This window comes from Nipponia nippon, unplaced genomic scaffold (assembly GCF_047370975.1).
Source record: "Nipponia nippon isolate SJK-2023a ecotype South Korea unplaced genomic scaffold, ASM4737097v1 scaffold_2, whole genome shotgun sequence".
Classification (NCBI taxonomy): Eukaryota; Metazoa; Chordata; class Aves; order Pelecaniformes; family Threskiornithidae; genus Nipponia; species Nipponia nippon.
The window spans coordinates 32,155,064-32,178,342 of NW_028262336.1; the positions used below are offsets into that span (position 1 = coordinate 32,155,064).

Genomic DNA, 23,279 nt, shown 5'->3' on the forward strand with positions numbered 1-23,279 from the left:
AAAGCCTTGTGTTTGCAAAGAATCCTTTAAAATACTTTTGGGTTTTTTATGCAAGATCACATCATCAGTAAAAATAGTGTCAGTTCAAGTTTACAAAAAACATTTGGAAGTTCATCCACGTTTAACAGTTAAGCAACAAGAACAATGCCAGTAAATTCTTTTGAAAGCAACATGAGGTACAGCATTTTATAGTAATCCTGGGGATCACAAAACTGCAGTGGGGGAACCTCGCTTTTTTTACACACCATTCTACAGGCCATGACATTTTAGACTAAATGATATGAGGTGTGATAAATGCAAGCCTTTGTTTGAATACAAACAGATTCTTAAAATATTTTAACTAGGAGTATAAGTGAAAATAAATTAGGCCAGCGGGATTTAAGTAAAGGATTCAGATTCTGTGGGATTTTCTTAGTTTGCTGCTTAAGGTAGAAATCACACAAGCTTTGAAAGTTTTTGGCCCTGGAAACAATTAGGGAATTATTCTGCAATTAAATCACTATCTTCTGACTGGCAGCATAAGAACAAACAAAAATCAGTGTATTTATTCTTAACACCACCAGAACAGGTGCTGTCTAAACTTCCCTAAACAGCCATGCAGTAAGTTTCTTGGCTCCTACCTTAGCTCCCATACTGCTGTAAATCCAACCTCTTTTTCTTCTTTTTTCTAACAAGGGCAAAGAGATGGAGATGTGCAAAATGGAAACTGAAAGCCATGACCTAACTTTGAGTTTCTAAGATATCTGACTATGCTCTTATCACTGTGCAGTCAGAATGAGAAACTGGCATCTCCAGAGAATAATTCATATTTTGTGTGAGTGCACTTAGTTGTAGTTCAGCATTCAGATTTTTATTGTAGTTATAAATAAAAGTAAAGTCAAAACCTAGCACACAGCATGTTTGTCTCCATGGCTGACAACAGTGATTCTTCCTATCAGCTTCCTAAAATGATCAGAGAAAAATTACTCTGTAGATGTAATTCCAAGGCTGAGTTGGGCCCTACGCGTCACTTAAAGCAAGTATAATTGCCAGAGGAGTTGCCAAAGCAACACATACTGGGCTCCACTTCTCCAGAATTCCCATTTTCTGAAAAAGTAGGGAGTCTGTTTGGAACTTGCATGTGCTGAATATCTCCAGCACATCTCCTTCAAAGGTCAAGTGTAACAAACATGCAGTGCCCAGCCAAATGGATTCTTTACTGGTTCCTAAACTGGAGCTTCCTCAGCCACACATAATGTGGGCAACCCGTTAATCAAACACATTATCAAGTCACTTAGATACCTAGCTGCTATTCTGTTTTATTTGAACGCAACATCTTCAATTTATGCTTTCACTAGTCTGATGATTATAGCAATTACAATAAAAAGGTATGGGGGAGACATGCAGATCCATGACTTGTCCAAGCCCCGAGCTACTCAACGAGGTTAATTAGGGAGGCGGAGAGGTTGTTTCATCTGGCCACATTATCAACATATCTAGTCTTAGTATGCCTTACCCTCCCCTTTTTGAGTCAACGGGTCATGTCCTACACTGACTTATGCCTGTCTGAGTTTTTTAACTTATTACTATAAGCACGTGACTTCATTAGAGGCTATATTCTGACCTGAGCTCGGACCAGTGGCAATAAGGTGGCAGGTTTCCCAGTGCACAGAAAGCTATTTGATGAACACCAGGATACCCCTACCTGATACATGTTCGTACTGACACTACAGAACCGACACTGTTATACTTAACAATATGCTACAAAACAATGATTGAAAAAGCATGAAAATCTCTTTCTCAATGAAGCACAAACATTAATCTATAAGTACTTCTACATTAATCTATAAGTACTTCTGGGTAGTTTAAGCTTAAGCGATATGTCTTTTTACTAAATAAAAGTTAAAATTCAAAGGCAGAATTGACAATCATGGAATTAGCAAATGAATAGCAATAATATACATGTACTATGTTGTAATTAATGGCGTTAGCAAATGAATAGCAATAATACACATGTACTACGTTGTAATTAATATTATAAATATATAACCATATATTATATATTATGATGATATATTGTATTCTATTACATATATACTTTTTCAAGTTAATCCTCTTAAAAAAAAAGTGATGATTTGTAACTTTAGTGTTCAATTTTTTCATCTTAATACGAAGAGTCTGTTTTAAAATGTGTGCAATGAAAACAGCACTGTGTAAAACCAAAACAGTAAAACGTTATTGAAATCCTTCCATCTCCATTCTTTAGCTCTCGTTTTAACTGTGCAGTCTTATGGGGTTTTCTCTCATATTTAAGGAATGATGAGTGCTCCAAGGCTACATGTGTATTCATACGACAATGCGAATTGTTCAGGAACTTCCAGCAGCAGGGTAATACAATATACTATAAGAGTTCAATGTGGGTTAATTGCTCTGCAAAACGGGTATCTTTTTTTTATGACTCAATCCCCTTTGGGAATGCCAAACCTCCCCCTGCACTGACAGAAACCGTGCAAGCGGGGGGCCCACTTCACTAACAGGAAGAAAATCTACTAATTTTACATAACAAAAAAATAAAGAGGAACATATTTTGCCTTCAGTTCCATGAAAAATCAGACACACAAGGTGCGTGACAAGAAAATAGGGACCTAATTGTTTAGCGCCCTCAAGAACTGTTCACAACAGGTGGAAAGAAAGGCACGGAAAATTGACGCAAAGGAGATGACAAATCCTAATACAGAAATCTTTCAGCAAGCATGTAATGAAAAATGGTATTGCAGAGAAGAGTCTGGGAATGGCACAGAACCAAATCAGTGCCAAAAACTTCCGAATTCCTCCCTTTCTACAGGCGAGGAAGGGAACAGACTCTTGGCTGTATTACAAAAATTCCTGCATGATCTTTTGTTATCAGGCTGAAGGACAGCTTTCTCTAACACTGGATGATGCAAAACACTACCAATAAGTGAATGGAAGAATAAAGTATGAAATATTATACATTTAAAACTAAATTAGCAAAAATTACTGTTGAAATTAATTTGATTTGATTTAAGGGAAACAAACATATTCTGTTATTTGAGCTAATCTTTATCACCAAAGGAAGGCACAAAGTATTGAATATAAAAAAAAACCTTGAGGAAAACAAGCATGGAAGCAGCTATTCCCATGCACTAACTTTCTTCTTTTGAGAATAAAAAGCCCTTCAACCCTATAAATAAAAATAAGGGAAGTTTAAAAGCTAGTAACCCCAATGATGTAAAGAACAAAGGAAGATGGTACTATATCAAGGCTAAGTCAAATGAGAGGGATGTAGATTAAAAGCATAAAAAGCCTTGAAGAGCAAGTCTATCGCCACTAGTATCTAACTTTAGTTTTTAGGCTAAACGTTCATCAGGCAAAGCATTCCTATCCCACACTACAGTTTAACATACAAACAAAACCAAGGCATCTAAGCTTTTAAAAGCAGTATGAACTATTGCGAGAGCTCTCTGCACAAAGTACTCATTATCCAAACTGATAAAATATTTTTGGTTATGTATCTGTAGAAAAGGTTATGTATAAAATGCATACACCACTTAAATGCAACTGACCAATTTATCAGCACACATTTTTCAAACATCCAACAACAATGCCTATTTCCTGAAAGAAAGGCATCCTTCCTGCCCACCCTGGTATTTTCCACCTCTCCAACATGCATTCTTGAAGGAAAAGGGTGTAGGGGGTTCATTTTTACTAACTTAATGTTGGTGATAAAACATTTATTTATAGCAGACTATTAATGCACGAGGATAGTCTCACCATGCTAAAAGACAAAGATTACTCTTTGAAGACTTTGTACTCCAACAACCCATACATCTTCAAGAGAGGAAACCACAAGGCCAGTGACACAGCTTGCAGTTGGTTTTGACTATTACAGCAAAATGGCTTCCTCCAGCCACCTGAGCCTAGATTATGAGACACAGCTAGCTAAAAGTAGTAAACAATTTTCATGGCTTTTAAGAAAATGGTCAATCAAGTTGAGCCAATAGTTGTAAGAAGAATAATTCTGGCTTGTAGTTACAGTCCTAGAGGAATTCTGAGGCAAGTATCTGAGAGGGGAGGCTTTAAACAGGTACGCCTGAGGCCAGAATGAAAACAAGCACTGTGACTGTATGGCATATTTTGCAAAAGCCGTGTTAATGCCAAGTTTCTATCTTCAAACCACACTTCAACCCACTCCCCACAACTTATCTGATTTTAATTTGTTTTTTAAAAGGATATGGTTTAAACAGAGAATAAGGGAGATCACCGAGGTGCATGGAATGACTAAATACGAGGCCACTGTTTACATAGAATAAAACATCACAAAGACCTGGGAAAAAAAAAATCATTAAGTACAAAATACAGTTTGTCAATCTCAACTTGTTTGCTTGTGCCTCTGAAGTGCCATTCCGATCTCCTTCAACTATACGCTACTCTTACTTTTCACTAACTCGTACCTGCATTAGCAGCACGCATATTTGAATACAACTAAAACACAGGTTTTAAAATAAGCTGAGTCCTAATGCTCACTTTCCAAAATTAAGAGCTGTAGTACGATTTTTAAAAATTCAACAGTATGAATCTAGAAAAGCATTAAAAAAAACCCTAAAAGGGCACCAACAATATAAAGGATTTTGTTTTTCAAAGCTTTTTAACTGTTTGGAAATGTTAATTCTAAACTGACATTTTATTTAAATATCCTATTCAGGAATTACGAAAGCAACTTTGTCCCACATTTTATTTCCACTAAAATTCACCATTTTTGTGCCAAACTCTTCTTAACACGGCGCTTTGTGCTTCTTAAGTATTGGGGCAAAGGGATCCACAATGGCATTTCATATAGAATATATCACATGCTGGCTTAATCATCTAAACATTAAAACGGGATATAAGGTGCCAGTAATGAATAAAACTGAAATGTATATCTAATTAATTTATTCTTTAACGAAATGCTTGTGAAACCACTCTGGTCAATTAGAGCGTGCTAGAAATATTTCTTTATCTCAAGTCTTGTTGAGTCTAATAAGTATATCTCTACAATGTAACGCTTGTATCACTGTACCCGATGCATCCTCAAAAATAACGGTTTCATCTTAAATCATGCAATCCCAGGCATGCTCCGAGGAGAGGAGACAGAGAGAGTGGAACTGCTTCTGGCAAGGTTAACCTGTTCAGGTGGCATTAGGATAAATATCCTTGAAGACAAGGTTTCTGAAATGAAAGAATTTCCTTTTAGAGAAAAAACAATCTTCTAATCTTTGGTAAGGATTTTAAATTTTAGTTTAAGAAATAAAAATGGAAATCCTTTTTAAAATAGTCTCAAATGATTAAAATAAAGCTTTTAACATGAAATCATAAAAGCAATCTTGATCATTTAAAACTCTATGACATTTAAACAAATCTTTATTTTACAATTAGACTACTGCCATTTAATTTTAGATACCTACAGGTGAATTCACACTTCGTTTGTTACCTTAGGACACATAAATGTGTGCCAGTGATAATACAGTGTGTGTGTTAATACGCAAACCACCAAGACCTGCCATCTGGAGAGTTAATGAACAATCAAGGGATCCCAAATTAAACTACAGAATTTTCCCTTAGAATCTTTAGGACAACACTGTCAAGTTCAATCTATTCACTTAGCCTCCAGAATCAATTTTTCAAACTTTATGACAGGTCTAATAGTTTCCACCTGTTTCACTTGCTTGACTTTTGACTGGCACGTTACCAGCCAGGGTGGAAATGCAGACAAAGGCCCCTATTAGGCTCCGGCTGTTTCTCTACTGTGAGGTCGCTCAGCCATTAAATTAGTTCCAGCCCACTTTCTCCTTCCACGTCTTAATTTTTGGGGGGTATGAAAGTTTGGGGAAGTGGAAAGGAAGAGAGACAAAAGTTTGATATTCTGTTGGTGGGAAAGGTATAAGAAAATCTACAGTCACTGAAGTTAAATGCTAAATTTATTTATAATTTACTAACTAAATAATTTACTAAATTTACTACTAATCACACTAATTAAGTTCTTGAGGTGTCTGTATCATATTTTCAATCATCACAAAATTTGTAAATTTGAGACACCTAAGAGAGTCTATCATGCAACGTGCTTATTGCGATACACGATTACATAAACACGGTATTGCAATTTTTTTCTGGGAATCACAAATGATCGATAGGTACCTGTTTTTTGTTCAAGCAAACAAACTCTTTTTTCCTGAGATATGTTTTCCTGTCATTCAGAATTGGCAATTAGAAAAAAGTGACATACGCATATGCTAACAAATTCATATTGGTTCATTTGGAAGTACCTTAAAAACCTGACAACCTTTTTCTTCAATAAAAGTTACCTAGTAGGTACTTCCATCAGCTTCTAGTGATTTATGAAATGTTATCATCTGTGAAGTCTCAAGGTACTTTGCTGAATTGCAAATCCCATGGACTACATTATTCTGTTATCCATGACAACAAAGTATTTACAACAACATCAACCATAATACTTAAGACAAAGATTTTAACTTATTAAAACAAAGGTCTTTCTGTAAGATAAATTGAATTGTTCAAATTATGATCTGACTAGGATTGTCTTCCCAGTATAAGCTACTTAGAGCCAGGACTTCTAGTTTACATCTTACCCAAAAATTGACTACTCGAGCTGCATCTTGATGGGGAAAATCTTGAAGACCTACATCTGTAAACACTTCATTACATTTGGGCTACTTAATGTAAAAAAGCAACCTGAGTGCTGACCACTCTGCTGGTACAGCACTTTAAATATAAGAGAGTAAAGGTTCCACTGTCATTGAAAAACCAAGACCACTTCTCTTGGCTCCCTTGCCTTTCTTGATAATATAATCATATATAAAGTGGCCAGACATGATTCCATTTAGCTTGTGATATCTAAATAAATTCACAAAACTCTGAATTATATACTTCATCTTATTGAGATGTGTGAATAATGTTACTGAGAACCACCACCACAATGCAACTGTCAGAGAAGAAAGGTCTTGACCTATTAAATTATCACTTTGTCAGTTTCTTGACAGTACTTCTGCTTTCAATCCAATGGGCTGAACACGCTGTGAATACTAAAAATTAAGAAGCAACTGATACAAATGTTTCTATAAAATAACTCTCTTTTTGTGGCCTCTTATTGAACCAGCATGTCTGTCTACATCCAAAAGCCATTGCAAAATCAGTTGCAGGACAAGGACGTAGGTCTGGGGGAAGGGGAGTGGCAAAATCAGATAGCAACATTTTTTTAATGTGTGTGCACGTGAGTACATATGCACACACAGATAATACTTCAGAATGAAAAGAAATTTGCATTTGATTCCAACTGTCTCTAAATTGCAATATTTTAGCACAAATTATCATTTGTAAATTCCATCACAGTGCCAACTGTAAGACTACAAACTGATTTACTTTAATACTGTTATAATGCATCCTCATTCACAGATTTTCTGTGCATATATTCTAAAATAAATCACCTTTACTACTTGCAAGAAGGCATATTCTGTAACTTAAATCAGTCTCACAATTTAGGCTCTCTAGCTGAGAACCAAAGCTATTATTGCTGCTTAACTAATCAGTTACAATAACATTCAAGATGATATAACTGATGATGTTGATTAAAAAAAATATCTAAAACAAAATTCCTGAGGTTATTTTCAACGGTAAAATTCATCTGCAATTTCTGCAGATATTTTAACACTGATACTCAAAAGTAGCTGTCAAGAAAAGTTATAGCTGCAGGTAGAAACACACAGAAAAATTCATCCTGAAGAGCAACAACTTCCCAAAGACAGTTTTTTCCGTCAGACTATTTCACGAAACATAACAGTATAGTCTTTGTACGCAGACTCCAACTTAAGATTTAGTAACTGTGATTTTCATATCGCTTAATCCCATTCAAAACCCTAACGAACTACCTTCTCAAAGGTATCCCACAACTCATTCACAAGGGTCATCTATGTGATGATGAAAGAATGCCTAGCATAACCCTAATCGATGTTTAAAAAAACCCCAACAAACCACTAAAGAGCATTTTAGCGAAATATTCAGTAAAAGGAATGAGAGAAAACAGTAATGTTTAAATTAAGGCCACAATCTACTTGGTGTCGCTTTTGTCAAATAACTAGCTTAGAAAATAACTTGTACTAGAATATGCATATAAATCTCCTAAATATGTATATCTAATACCTTAAACATTCCTATGGTGATGTTCATGCTTTGCAAGAGGAATAATGATTAAACTCCACTGTCAAGTTAAAAGTTGTCACACTCAGATTTTCCCACCCTTTATGGCCTGGTATTTCATACATTATCAATTAATATTCTGTGAACACAAAGATCTCTATATTGTGTCCTACCCAGAAGATAATCAGCTTTTTTTTTTTTAAACCACAGAGTAAAAAGTTTCTTTCTGAACTTGTGAATTCCAGATCAGAAAGCTTATTTGGTATGGTCTAGATCGCTATCTTACCCATCTAGAAGATTCATTGTTGTTGTGGTAACTTCAGTAAAAAGAAGAATCTTTCCAAGCTTCTTTGTTTGAAGATTCTGTTGATATGTCTTCAGGCTGAAATGTTCTGATGAAAAGCTTCCCATCTCAGTGATGACTTGCATGAAAGATGGAGTTATCTCCATTTTTGATTCACAGGATGAAACAAATTTAAGAGACACCTTGCTGGATGCTCTTAATCCTTCAGCATCTACATTTCCCTCAAGCCATTTCAGAAAAGCAAGATGGATTTCCTGTGGGCAAGGGAAATAAAATAAGGCATAGAAATAAAGACCACTATATGTGAAGACACACAAACATTCAAACATTTTTATTCAAGCAATAATCTTCTACTTCAAAACAGGAAAATTAACTCAATTTCCTCTTCAAAGATCAACTTCTGCTTCTTGTTCTAGTCCAGCCTGGCCTGACTACTTGGTAGTCTCTTTCTAGACTTGAGACCATGCTCCTTTGCAGATCAATTTGGCTTAATCTTTCCCTATAACAGAGTTTGTAGTGGTTCTCCTAGATACCGAAGCATGGAGTGCACACATTCATCTGTATTATGCAGGTTCTTCAACATGCAAGGTTTCTCTGCTGGAAGCCCTTTAGTCCATCACTAAGACTCAATTTGAAGGATAAAGCAGCAGCTAAGAAAAACATTTACTGATTTCTCAGCGGAATAACTGCTAAAAGGACTCGTGCCTTCAGCTAATGGAAGCTTTGCTACTATAACCTTAAATATAGACAAAAAGTGACTGTTAATTAGCTAGCTAAAAAAGAAACATGTAAGTCAAGAATGCACACAACTAAAAAAATTCTATCATCAGTGTATGAAATGCAGTTATATGTATGTTCTGTTGTCCTTGTCCCATCTAATGCACAACTACTACACATTTCCGTGCAAAAGAAAATGTGTAGTAAAATGTGAAATATACATTTACATGTTTATAAAATTTTATATATCTACACACCAAAACTTTGATTTTTCTCTCCTTTATTTTAGGTTATTTAGAAATACATTTGTTTGAACATGAAATGAGGAGATGAATTACTGGATTACCTGTCTGGTGACACCCTGAAACAACTGTTACACATTCACAGAACTCTTTCTGGAGACACCTAATGCTATTCTGAGAGATTTGTTAGGCAACGTTTGCCATGTCTTCAGAAACAGTAAGCTAACAGCCCACGAACACAGATGCTGGGCCTTCTTTTTTGCTAAGTGCGTAGCTTAGATTTTGAAGAGCTCTCTTTCTAGAGACATAGTGGTCTTTTATATGATATATGATACCACAAAAATTGTGTATTCTGTTCTACTGAAAATAATGTACTAGTGATTCTTGCCCTCAAATTTTTAAGAGGAAGACATTTGACTTTTAAATAAAAAACTTCTAACCAAATAAATGCCTCCCCTTCCCATTACTGCCGTATCTGGGAACCAGAATACAAGTGTTTCCTATGTGAGTGCTGAAGACAGGACTACGCTCTCTTGCCTTGAACAAGATGTCCCTGAGCTCCAGCCCAACTCTTTAAAACCCACAAACTGCAATTAAGAGCAAACTTCCTATAAATAGTTATCTATCCAAGGAATTACTCCAATTTTCCAATCCCATTGTTATATCTTAAGAAGGAATCAGAAAAGTAGTCCTGTTCCTAACACCTTTCTATAAATTTTCCATCCTCAGAAACTACACATTAACAAGTTTCACACCGACACTGCTTCTTGTGTGACATTCTTTGTATGCTGAATGTTAGCAGACTTACCGGTTTGCAGCCCTATAGTATGGGTAGCAGAGTATAACACTAAGAAAGGAATAGTCTCTTTCCATATGCAATCAGACACTAGCTTCTAAGCCCCAGGACGATCTAAGAGTGGCTCAGTAGCTAAATTTTAGTTACAGAGAAATTACTTCTCATTTCTTGGTTTTCTAAAGCTCCATCTGAACTCTTTCCATCTAACTTCTTGGATAAAATATGCTTTAAATATTTTCTTCCTTTTTTTTTTTTTTTGCACGTGCATCATAAATGATGATGTGGCATTAAAGGTTTTTATGAGCATTTCTTTGACTTGATCTGCATGATGCACTTGTATCTTCACTTAGTGTAAAATCATAGCTTTGACAGACTGCTGCTGAATTCTTTACACACTATCCTACTTGTTTTACACACACACACACACAGAGTAACTTATTAGCTGTAACTGACATTTAGAAAAATTACAGCTTTCATTCTTGTGAGGGAGTATATGGAAACTGCTTAATCACAAATTGCATTTTCCTATTGCTTTCCAAACACAGAAATTCACTTAGCATAATTGAGCATGCAAGTCCTAGACACAAAACTGTAATTTTAACTCACATAAGGACAGGTTTACAGACTTACAGAAACAGACATTAAGTTAAAAAACAAAGGTGCTTAAAGTATTATTACATTCTAAACAAACAATAAAAGTGCTTGATATTACGTGTCAGAAAGTCTGGTGTACTTTTGCCACAGCATACTTTCTGAAAAGACTCAAATAGCATATATTTATGTGTGATGTTACATTATTACAAATATGGCACACAATTCCTACCATTTATCCTCAAGTATATTCTTTCAGGTGATTTTTTTCCCCCCACAGGTTTTAGGTTTACTTCTTGATTTAATTTGCTTGTTTCTAACACAGACTGAACCGTTTAAGAATTGTTACATGTGTATAATTATGAAGCTAATTTTTCCCACAATGTACACGTTTATTGAGCTGATCAAAAATATAAACATGAGTAATACATAATCAAGAACAGCATTTGATTTTTACAAATTCCTAAAAAATGTTTTTACATTTTTAACAAAGCAGTTTCAAGTGCTGTCCAAGTACACGCTATAAAAATTAATTTTCACTGTAAGAACCTCCTTCACACACAGTTACAGAAACACGGATGCTGAACCAATGCATACCAGCACACAGAGAAGCACATTTTTGTATAATGAAATAAACATATTATATTGGCTCTGGCTGAGATGGAGTTAATTTTACCCATAGCAGCCCTCATAGTGCTGTGCTTTGTATTGGTAGCTGGAAAGGTGTTGATAACACACCAGTGTTTTGGCTACTTGCTCACACAGCATCAAGGCCATCTCTCCAACGTTCCCCCCTCACCAGCAGGCTGGGGGTGGCCAAGATCTTGGGAGGGGACATAGCCAGGACAGCTGACCAAAGTGACCAAAGGGATATTCCATACCATATGATGCCTGCTCAGCAATAAAAGCTAAGAGAAAGAAGGAGGGGGGGCATTCGTTATTTATGACGTTCGTCTTCCTGAGCAACCGCTACATGTACTGATGTCCTACTTCCCGGGAAGTGGCTGGACATCTCCTGCTGCCGGGAAGCAGAGAATAAATCTTTTGTTTTCCTTTGCTTCCACATGTGGCCTTTGCTTTTGCTTTATTAAATTGCCTTTATGTTGAGGTTTTTTCCATCTTATTTTCTCCCCCCGCCTCCATCCTGCCGAGGAGGGGAGTGATACAGCAGCTTGGTGGGCACCTGGCATCCAGCCAAGGTTAACCCACCACACATATACAAGAAGTCAGGGTTAACCTCTGCTTCAACTCCATTCGAAAGGAATATAACCACGTCAGAACCAGAACTGTGCGATTTGTTGCTAAGTTCAGGATTCAGCTTTTAATTCAAAACCTATCCCCAGCTGCATCCGCCGTTCTGCAGCAACCTCTGGTGGCCATTTAAATGAAAAGTGTTGGTTCAGGAACGGTCTGGCCTTCCACACACCTCTGGGACCAGATCAGGTGTGTCAAGCAAGGCACCCAACACAAGGTAAGGGAATACCCAAACTCCTGGCCACTGCTTACCCTGACCCTTAACAAAATCCTAAAACATGCAGGTACAAGCTTGAAATGCGTATGCAATCAAAAAAGCTGTAGCTGTTACATATTCAGGCACCAACAATTTCTGCAGCTACTCACATACAATCATACTAAAATCTGTATTATGCATATTATCAGTAACATACTTTGTAAATATAACTACTACACTCGCTTTAGGGTGGCACAAATATATTCTGAAATTGTTACTCATCATTACTGCATCAGTTTTGGATAGGAGAACTGAAGTCAAGCGAAATTTAATTTCCTAAAAAACTGTTCATTTTTCAAATCATATTTTGTATGTACATTCTCTAAAGCAAAGTTATTGCCTTCTTTCTTAAAGAAAGAATGAAATTTGACATGTCAACCAAACAAGTTGGCAACAAGAGAGCTAATCAGCTTTTCACAGTTAAAATAATCAACTACAAATTTAATATTTATAACGAGAAAATTTTTCTACCCGTATTTTAAATGGTAAAAGCACTACATATTTTCAATGCATTGTAAAAAACAATTACCAAAAGCAGAAAAGCACTAAACCAACAGGAACTACCCACCACTTCTCACTAACAAATTGTCCCCCAGCACTCCAAAGCACAACTTAAATCATCCCGGAGAGAAGGATGGAGAAATACGAAATTTCGAAGCAGTGACAGCCTCACTGATCTGGTACCCAGGGATAAGGAGATCAACCACCAGAATTCTGATTGTCAGACTGAAAATGTCACTAAATGAAAAGTTGTTTTGAGTGGGTAGGGAGATATTGTGGATTTTGATTCACAAAATTCATAGAGAGTTAAGCTACTACATACTACATATACTCTCAGTTCCTCCACTGATCAGCAGAAAGGTTTATTAGGGGTCACTGTATCAAGGATTGGAGGACTGACATTGCAAGTTGTTGAACTAAAGTTTAAATGGTAATTGTAACGTAAAGAAGGAAGAGTAAAAGCTGTATTTTTTTATGATTTAACATCTGCTTTCTATGATTTTAAGAGTTTGGCCAGGTGTGTGAAGAAGCTGCTATGTAACAGAAGTTTTCCTTTGCTGTTTAAAATTCTTTTTATTTTCATAATCATTAGTTTCACTTTTTCCTAATGCTTACTTAGTGGTTGAAATTGAACAAAAAGGAGAAAAGAAGGAGACATGAGAGACAAAAACCAGCTGCATATGGACCCTTCTCTGTTGTAGTATAAAATAACAGAAAATAACAGCTCCTGACGGAGAAGATTTTATTTGCACCTGGGCTCTACCAACCAATAAGACTCACCACAAAGTACATAAACTTTCAGTTATAATGGTTCAAAATAATCCCAAATCCAAGACTTCATTCTTACATTCTATTTATATATATATATATATAATTTTGATGTATTTTCTTATTTTTATACATATGTTCATATACATACACAGATATATGCAAATCTCTCTCTCATTGGGCATATTTGGGAGCTACTCTTTTCTACCAAACTCTGTGATGATAGATCTTAAACTCTGTATCAATGGAATTCTTTGTTAAGACAAAATTCAGTTACAGCCTAAATTCATTTGGTTTCTATTAAAAACATGGAGGTGAAGCTAAATAAAAGCTAAAAATATAATGCCACAAAACAAACAAACATTATACATCAGTCAGCTCTCTCCTTTCTTGGGAGGAAAAAGAAGACAATTTTAACTACCGATGGTCTAACTAATGACTCAATATTGTGACTATAAAATAACACTATATTTTAGCTGTTGCTTGTTGAATAAGCGAGGCCAAGCATTCACTTCACTTTCTGGATACATAGCTAGAATACGATTTAACAATTTTTCTCCTTCCTTTGCATAAAATGTAATCATTTCCAATGAACTACCTCTAATTTTGCCCCACTGTACTAAATAAAGTTTGCAGTTGATGTATTGATTCATATATTATCAGCTAAGGTACTGATTAAATCACATACACATATATGCTTATCAACTGAAAACAAGTGAAGATTACATAGGCATAAAGTACCAGTCTTTTAGAGGGACACATGAATAGCCCGTTTGGAGCATAACCACATTTATAGACATCACACCTTCAACATGGCTAACCTGCTTTTTTTTCTGATTTGGCTGTTTTCAAATGGTATTATTCAGTTCAGCTACGCTCTTTGATGTATATATTTCATATGAATTCTGTAATAGCACTGATGGAAAAGAACACATTTTAATGAAGAGTGCACGGCATTTGCAATCTGATTTGAACTTCAGAATATAAAAATACACACACGCATATACATATACACAAAAAATATATCCTCCTTGTATTACACAGCTTTGCTCAACAGTGCTGCAAGTTTAAAGGTGTTAAATTAGCCACTGGAGAGCTTCCATAGCATCCCTTGAATCCAATAGAAACAAACTGAAGTCCAACGTCGTAGTAAGCAGTAGGCTGGCGCCAGCAAAAAACACATCTACAGTGGCAACTCCAGCCCCGAATACTAGCGACTTAGGAGGCCAGCAGCAGGAAAAGTCAGCTATTAGCACAAGAGGGCAAGGTTTTGGCAGACATTTCTGACTAATGAGGCACACAAAATGCTTTTCTGATGCTGCCTGTGTTTTTACTTCCTGTAATAATGCCATGCTTTGAGATCTGAAGCAGACGACAGTTTCATAACACAACCATAGCCCCATTTTAAAATCATGTTCATACTCAGTCAATATAGAAAAATGCTAAAAATAAATAAATAAATATTAAATGGCACAAAAAACCTCTTACTGTATATATACAGAAGATGCAGGAAAAAAGTGAAGCTATATGCTATCCTTTATTGCCTTCAAACCCTAGCATGTATATATTACCTTTTACTGAGGCTTTTTAAAACAATTTATAAATACTAAGTATAGTATCATAACCATTCATGAAAAGGTATTATTTTCTTTGACAAGGGAGGGAAAACCCGGTACAATGTCTTCCTCTTTAGGAAAAGACTGAAGAAAGGAGAAAAAAAAAACAAACAGAACTTGATAGATCAGGTGAGGAACAAAGATAATCTCTTGGTGATCACAGCCTTGACAGAGGAACTGGAAGAGAGTGAAGACTAGGCCTGCTGTAACGTCTTCCACAGAAACACTCACAAAGATGGGAGAAGGGTTGCTCTTCTCTCCCAAGAAAACCAATACTGGCAATTAAGTTGCAGTAGCCACCTTCTAGTAGTTCAGCAGGACTTAATAAAGCTGCAAATAGCAGAGGTATTACTTGTGTTTGTGTGTCAAAGCCAGTGTCTCTAATCAGACAATCAGATTAAGAGATTTCATTAGGTAGTCATAACCATTATTTCAATACTGTTCAGATGTCACTAATATGTAATAACATGACCAAACTACACATCAACGCCTGGAGTCCTGAATAGTTGCTCTTTTAGACTTAAGTAAGTGTAAGCTTGAAGATGGATTTTGTAACAACTGAAACAAAAAGGATAAACAGAACAGTAAAACACAAAGGCTGTTTACAACACATTCAAAATCTGATTTGAAATACATAAAGTACTCAAATGAATTCATTTTCAGAAAGCATATATAAAACTTTTCTCTTAATGTTAACTGCTTGTAATTAATTTCAAAGTTCAGTCCTTGTTCAAGGAAATAAGATAAAAATTGAGAAAGCTAGATAGTTTCCCTTCACAGCCCCATGGGCTGGTTTTAATCTATCTTCAGATTACTTACAATATTTTCATTTGTTTTGCATATTTTATTAATTGGAAGACACATCGTAACTGAGGTCACTCCTCTAGGCTAAGTCAGGGGAGAATCTGTGCATCTATCTATTCAGCACGCAGAGGGCCATTATTTTTCTGATTCTGTGTTTTAGTTCATAGTATAAAAATCTTAGGAAGGAGAGAAATCCCCAGTTCTCCACTCCCTCCTTTCCCCATCCCCCAAAGAACTTCATAAAGATTTTATTGTAGTACAACCGAGGTGCATTCTCATTTCATGTTCTCATGAACTTTTGTAGTTACTTGGCTGATATTTGGTCTGCATTCTCAGGATACTACATAACTAGGAAATCTGTTTCAGCTTATTAATAATCTTTTTGTATTTCCTAAACCCAGATATGGTGCAAAACATGAGTTGATTGTGGAAAATATGGAAGGGCATTTAAAAAGATGGCAGGGTTTGGTAACTTTTTAAATTCACAACCAACTGGATTTTTAGGAGTCTCTAGTGGTTTGGGTAGTTACTTTAGTCTGCGATGTACTTTCTCAAGAGAGGCAGAAAAAGCTGATCATTTCTTAAAGTTCATTCCAGAGACCAAGTTCTTTATTTTTGTCTCCAATTCAGTGTGTTTTTAAAAACAAGTATTACATTACATAAACAGTCACACAGTGCATCATCTCAGCAGTATGGGGAGTAGAAACAGCCATATATATGTGGGTCCATTTTGCCAACTGATAAGTTGAATACCTAGTCCAAAAAAAGGGAAAGATTTTTAAGAAAGTGTTGCAAGGTATCCTTATCCTTTTCATTGCAGTTACATTTCTTTGAACACAAAGCATCTTAGATTTCAACCCATTCCCAGTCTACATGTCCAGAAACTGCTCATAAATCTGTGCCTAAATTTGCATCCAAAATTAAATTTAGCTTTAAAAAGCACTGTACGTAGGCAGAAGATTAATTTATCCAACGTGCAGCAGTCCATTCTAAAAACAGGGTGCAGGGTCCAGGTCAGAATTCACCGACTAATGAAAAATATATCAGATGTTACCTTCTGCAGAGAAAAGAATGCTGTCAATAAGGTTAAAAATAAGATAAAAAGAAATCAACTAGCAATGAAAAAGAAAAATGGTTTTCATGTCAAGTTTCTTATATCAGTATCTCTCTGTTGTTTTTAGCACAGTGTTATGCTTGGGTATTAGGTTGCTAGAAGGCACATGCTATCATTCAGTCATGCAAAACATACAGGAAATGAGGCAATGGCATTTTTTCTTTATTGCTATATGCAAAAAAAGTATCAGAAATTCTTAGAAGGATGGAACAACTAAAAGAATGAGTGAACGCGTACTGCTCTAAGTAGAACACATTTGTTTTGATTTCTCAGTTTTGACAGAGTACTACCATTTACAGTTCCTGCCTATGTAACAGCCTTCGCAGGACAAGGCCAGCTACAGAAGGCCCCACTGCGCTGTCCTCAACGCAAGCCAGAGCTGAGCGGAGGAACAAGGAGGACAGCAGAGCAACGCTGTAAGGTGCATCCTGGCTTCTGCTTTTCTTACTCAGCTGCAACAGAACAGTCTGGAAGCAATCTTCCCAGCAGCTGCTCTCATCAACAAACTGTTTATTGTAAGAAAGTGGCTGGGTCAAAGGCTAAACGTCATCCAGAGCTGAAAGCATGTCTTTAAAAAAACCTGAAGCCATCCACGCATATGAAACAAGCACATTACATATGAAAGAGAACCATATTCCATTTTGAAAGGCCAAAAGTCTACTTAAACAAAAACTCCTTAATTTGCTGAAGCAGTATTTTATAACGTTGCACTAATTTACTGTGGCTTGTGCCGATTTTGAGACCTGTGCAAGGTTTCTAAGAAAAACAGAAGTTATTTAAAATTCGATCTGTGTTTCATGGTAAAAAAAAGTAGAGTTGTATTAAAAAATATTCTAAAATATTTTATTAACATTTATTAACACTGAATAAGTTAGCTCCATATTCACACATCAACAACAAAATGAGTACTCCTCTAACACATTACAAATGCACCAACAATGCGTTACATGAGTTGAAAAAACAGGTTTAGGCTCAGTATCAGTTTTACTAAAAAAATATCGCAAGTTTTATGGTGCAGGTAGCAGAGCAAGATGACGTACTAAATGTATGTGTATTAAATCCTTCGTAAGCACTTGCCAAGTCAGTTTCAAACCTTATTTGAAAACTTTTGAATGCAAGAGCCCATATTCAGATGTCAGAACCTCTTCCAGAATTCCCAGCTCTGTCAAGAATCACTAAAGGATTGAATTTAACCAGGTTTTAAGCCAAGCATACTTCAAAAAAATTGTAATTGCACGTTACCATATAACTACATTGAAGCATGTGAAGACACACACACAAAAAGAAAGGAACAAAGAACGTATGCATCAAAACCCTCTCATATTTAGCACAATTTAGTAACACCCATAATAAAGTTTTAGTTTAAACTACAGGATACTAAAAATTACAGGACAAAATCTCATGTAGTCTGTAGCTCTTAATCTCAGAAATTAAACAGCATACGACCACCTATGCAAGGTAAACTGGTATCATAACATAGCACAGCAATTGGGGTACGTTTGCTGCAACAGACTGTAAAGCTGACTTTGAGGGTACAGGATCAATAAGAACAAGGTCTACCTTTGACATAACATCACTACATAACACTTCACAAAAGTGAGCACCGCAATGAAAGGGCTGATAAATCAGAGAACTAGTAGGTGTTGATTTGTCCTACCAGAAAAAGGTGTGATAAATTACGGTTTGACCATTTAATTCTTCATGACACCTACTTTGTAACAAAACTGTTGTTATTTTTTTGAAGAAAAGCGTACAGTAAATTGAGCATATGTGCAACTGTGCTAAATTTAAGTATAGAGAAACCAGGGAGAAGGAAAAAGACATTCCACTTTTGCACTAAACTCTGAACATTATGCATATTAAAGTGTTTTTTTTTTTTAAAAAAAGAAACAAAACCCAAAGTCATGTTTAGAAGAATAAATTAAGATATAAATCTAACCCTAAATGCTGTACACGTTTATTTCAAATTGCTCTCAAAAGTATTCTGTATTGACTAGGAAAAAAAATACAGAAGAATTTTGTTCTCAGCTAATAGGGCAATAAATTAGATGCAATATATTCAGCTGGTAAAACTGGCTCTGTTAAACAGCTATCACATAATAGTATTTTTATTTGGTACCAAAACTTTTTTTTTTTAATAAACTGAGGATAAAATTGTTTTTTGAAAATCTTGGAATTAGTAGTAGAATGAGTTAAGTAAATAAAACCTAAAAAAATATTTTTTCTTAGCACTGATAATACACTGTTCTTAGTTTAAGGTTTTCCATCAGGTTTGTTTTGCCTTTCAACAAGTTTATATACATAAAATGTGAGTGAATTTAGTGTTCATGAATATGAAATAGTAGAACAGGAGCCAAAGATTCTCCTCTTAGCACTGCAAACATGCATTAAACCCGAACGACAAGATTTCAGCTGTACCTCATTTTTGCCGCTTCTGAGTAAGAACTCCCAACTCTGTCACACTGTAGGGGTTTTTGAGCTAAAGAAATGCCTGTGAAATATTAGGCTGAAACCACAACACGTTTTCACATGTACCACAACTCAAAGATTACAATACAGTTATGTCCCTAAAGTTGCACAGCTAATGTTCAACATGTATCATATATTTTATAATCCTTTCTAAAACCTATTCAAGTTGACATAACAGCTTATAAATAAAAAAAAAAAAAGATACTAAAAGAAACATCTTAGAAAGGAAGAATTTCTTGGGAATTATATGCTATAATGGCAAGAACATGCTTGGTATGTTATTTATAGTATACCTACTCCAAAGATAAAAAACAGTATTAAGGTAACAACTACTAACTTTCACTGTAACTAAGGTCTCCTTGCTAACTGAGGATTCTAAAAAAACATTAGCCTGACAGCATGGGATTATTTATTTAAAAAAAAAAACAAACAATCCTTCTTATTTAGTGGAGTCTATCAAAAAATTTAAGCTTCATGCTTCGAAAAAGCCATCATATACATATACAGCAATGTAAAATTTAGGTGTCAAATTGAGAACTCTGAAGGAAGCCTCAATACTATTCACTTTACCACAAACTAATAAATTTTTCTTACAAAACATGGGGAAAAATACAGTATTCACATCCACGTATTATAATGCCAAGTTGTAAGAGTGAATGATACATTTGCAGTTATCCTAGCTGCATGTTTTCTAACCCATTGTAATTCTTTTCTCCCTTTTTCAGCCCTTTCAGATTTAACATTTACTTTCTTCCACTGGGATTGAAACCTTGTTCAGAACAAAAAAGGTAAAAATTTTTCCTCAGAGGAAAAACAAGAAGATAGTAAGCAAATCATACACGATACCTTCCTGTAGCTCTAGGAGTCCTGATACACAGGCAGCTTCAAGCACTAACTTCAGAGCCAGCCTCCTTAGAGAGCAGCCACCTGAAAGCATTTCTGCAATTGTCAGGGATAAATGGGAAAACACCCCCAAGTTTAATTTGTCCTTTAAAGATGGACATACAACATACTTAACTCTCACAGGGATAAGGACAAACATTTATCTAGACAAACCCTTTAGCTAGTCCAGGGCTCAGCTGACTTTACTTAAGTCATATACACCACTAGCTTCTACTCCAAAAGACCACATTTGGCATGTAGAACTTACAGTATTGCAGACAACACAGCAGAAGTCAAAGCTCATGACTGAAATTCAGGGTTTTAGGAGTGACTGGGAAACAAGGCACTCAAAGAAGAAACAAGAACAGACTCGAGACTGAGGCCGTGTATGAGAAGTGCGCAACAGAAGCAAATACAGGCAGTCAGGAGCATTTTTGACAATGGCACATTCTTTATTCTGAAGGACTTCGGATTCCCTTGACTTGTCTCTGAGGATAACCACCTGTTTCTGTGCTTAGGAATATTTATGCTCTATTGCTGCTAAAAGACTTGAGTAAAGACCCAATCTGTCAAACAAAATTTTGCAATATTCATTAATGCAAACGGTAACACTTCATGTAGAATGTATCCTAAAGAGACCTCATTTAATAAAATCTAACCACAATGCTTGGAAACATGGTCTTGCATTGTTTTAAGACTCAACTGACTAGCACACCTGAAAAAGGAGATGGCTTCATTTTTTAGACTTTTCCCATTAAAATTTAGTATTACCCCAGATAAGGAAATGTCTTGGGGAGCAGCAGTCTGGAGGGGACAACAAAATACAACCTTATGGAAATACTTGTTGAAAACTATGTAAACAGTAAATGCTTGCTGCATATGGGCACTAATGTAGTCTACTGCAAAAGTCACTGACTGCAGTGCAAGCCTCAAACTTCTGACAAGGTATGAAAGCTTTTAAGCGGAGTAACAGTAAAGCTTAATGCAATTTTTCGTTCCAGCTCAGTGGCCATTGAATGAAAAGGGATTACGGCTCCCAAGGCATATAGCTGTATTGTGCATTTCCTAGCTCCTGACTGAGCATAGGAAGTGGTAGAATTGAAACTTTTGAACCCTGCTGTAATACTAAAAAGAAAAATAGCCAAGGTCTGAGCAAGAGTCTTACAGAAATGAGGACTGAGACTACAACATCCATACCTGGACTACGCTTCTAAAGTCAAGAACCTGACCAGAAAAAAACAAAAGCTTTGAAAGACTGAAAACCAGCTCTGCACATATCCACTCCAAAGGTGAGCTTTTAACTGATTAAATGTGAACCATCTTTGTTGAAGGCCCTTAATTAATAGTCCCAAACCAGAGGGTTAACTTCTAAAAACGAATTGTCTTGAGGGAAAAAGTTTCAGGGATTACTTCAATCAGTACTAAAATGTGAAAAAAGAGTTTAAAACACATTTCCAGAATAGTACCACACAAACTAAGGAACTCAAGCTACAGACAAAGTCTGTCTACTCTGTGTGTGGCACCTAGTGATTAATTTATCCTTGGTTAAATAGCAACAATTTGGGTCTCTGTTTCTTGAACGTAATAGCCTGGGAAACAGGAGACTGAGAGCAAAGCAATTATTATTTAATTTTGAGTTTCAAGTCTGATGTGTACTTTCAGTTTGTCAAGCTAGTGTTATTACATAAAATCACGAACGTGACAATGGCTGCGAAAGTAACATTCTACCAGCAAATTATCATATGCTTCCAAGATGAAGAGACATCTTTGAACAGAGGGAGAAATTGTTTTGTATGGAGCAATAAGGATAGCAATAATTGTAGTAAGGTTTATTGCAGTTCAAAAATGTCTAATTTGCTATTCCTGTACTGTTAATTGGAGACCATCATTAGACAGAGTGGATCGCATAGGATAGAAAAAAAGCTTGAAAATATTTTGAGAAGACTGAAGTCCACTCCCACCTTCAAAAGGAAATGGTTGCTGCAGAGATAACAAAAGCATATCCTTATCATTGCTAGCTATTCATACACACCATTTGACTGAAATGCCAAATTAAACATTGTTGCTTCCCAGATGTTGCCTATGGCTAAAACAGGTAAGAGGAAAAGCTTCCCATAATTGCAAGAGCTGATGAACTTCTCTTTCAAATGACAAAATAACTAACAGCAGAAAGGGGCAGCTCTTGTCAAAATCCACTGCTGCTCAAATGATATGAATACACGGACAAAGCAGCAGCCGTATCAATATAATATGCCCCTTTAAATCTGTACCTTTTCTCCAACAGTGGCCAGCAGCAGATGCACAAGAGAAGAACACGGCAAGCCTAAGATAAGCATCTCCTCTTCTAGCAATCTACATCATAAGGATTTGAAAGCCAAAGAGCATATGCCTGACAGCTCCAGTGAAGTATTCTCCCATGAAAGAAAAGTAATCTTTTGAACTCAGTTCAAAACATTCCTGATATCAACTATTCTCATTTAAAACAATGACAGAAGCATTCTAAAGATAAAAGCACAACTTTAAATGTTTTCAGGTATTTCTAACAAAATCTCAGGAATTCAAACAAGCAGCTCAAATATTTATGGTAATTTGCAGCTCATACTGTTCATGGTAACTTTGGGAAAGTTCCCCTCTCTCTAAAGGAAGCAAAAAATAAGAATGAGCATTTGCTTTCAGCTACTGTATTTTCATTTCCATCACCTAATATATTGTATTAATATACCAATATGTAAAACACAGTAAAAAAATGGAAAACTAATTAGATAACTTTTATCTCTG

General features: G+C 35.9%; 1 protein-coding gene across 4 annotated transcripts in view; it reads right to left on the bottom strand.

Annotated features, from left to right (window-relative positions):
- HLCS (holocarboxylase synthetase) overlaps positions 1-23,279 on the bottom strand; it is a 127,863-nt gene that overhangs the window by 72,669 nt on the left and 31,915 nt on the right. For all 4 annotated transcript variants that reach the window (XR_015704811.1, XM_087757966.1, XM_087757965.1 and 1 more), the window contains exon 6: positions 8,474-8,745. Coding sequence is in view for 3 of the 4 variants with exons in the window: in XM_087757966.1 (XP_087614092.1) it covers positions 8,474-8,745 (272 nt within the window). In the remaining variant the exon portion in view is untranslated. The remainder of the gene's footprint in view (positions 1-8,473; positions 8,746-23,279) is intronic.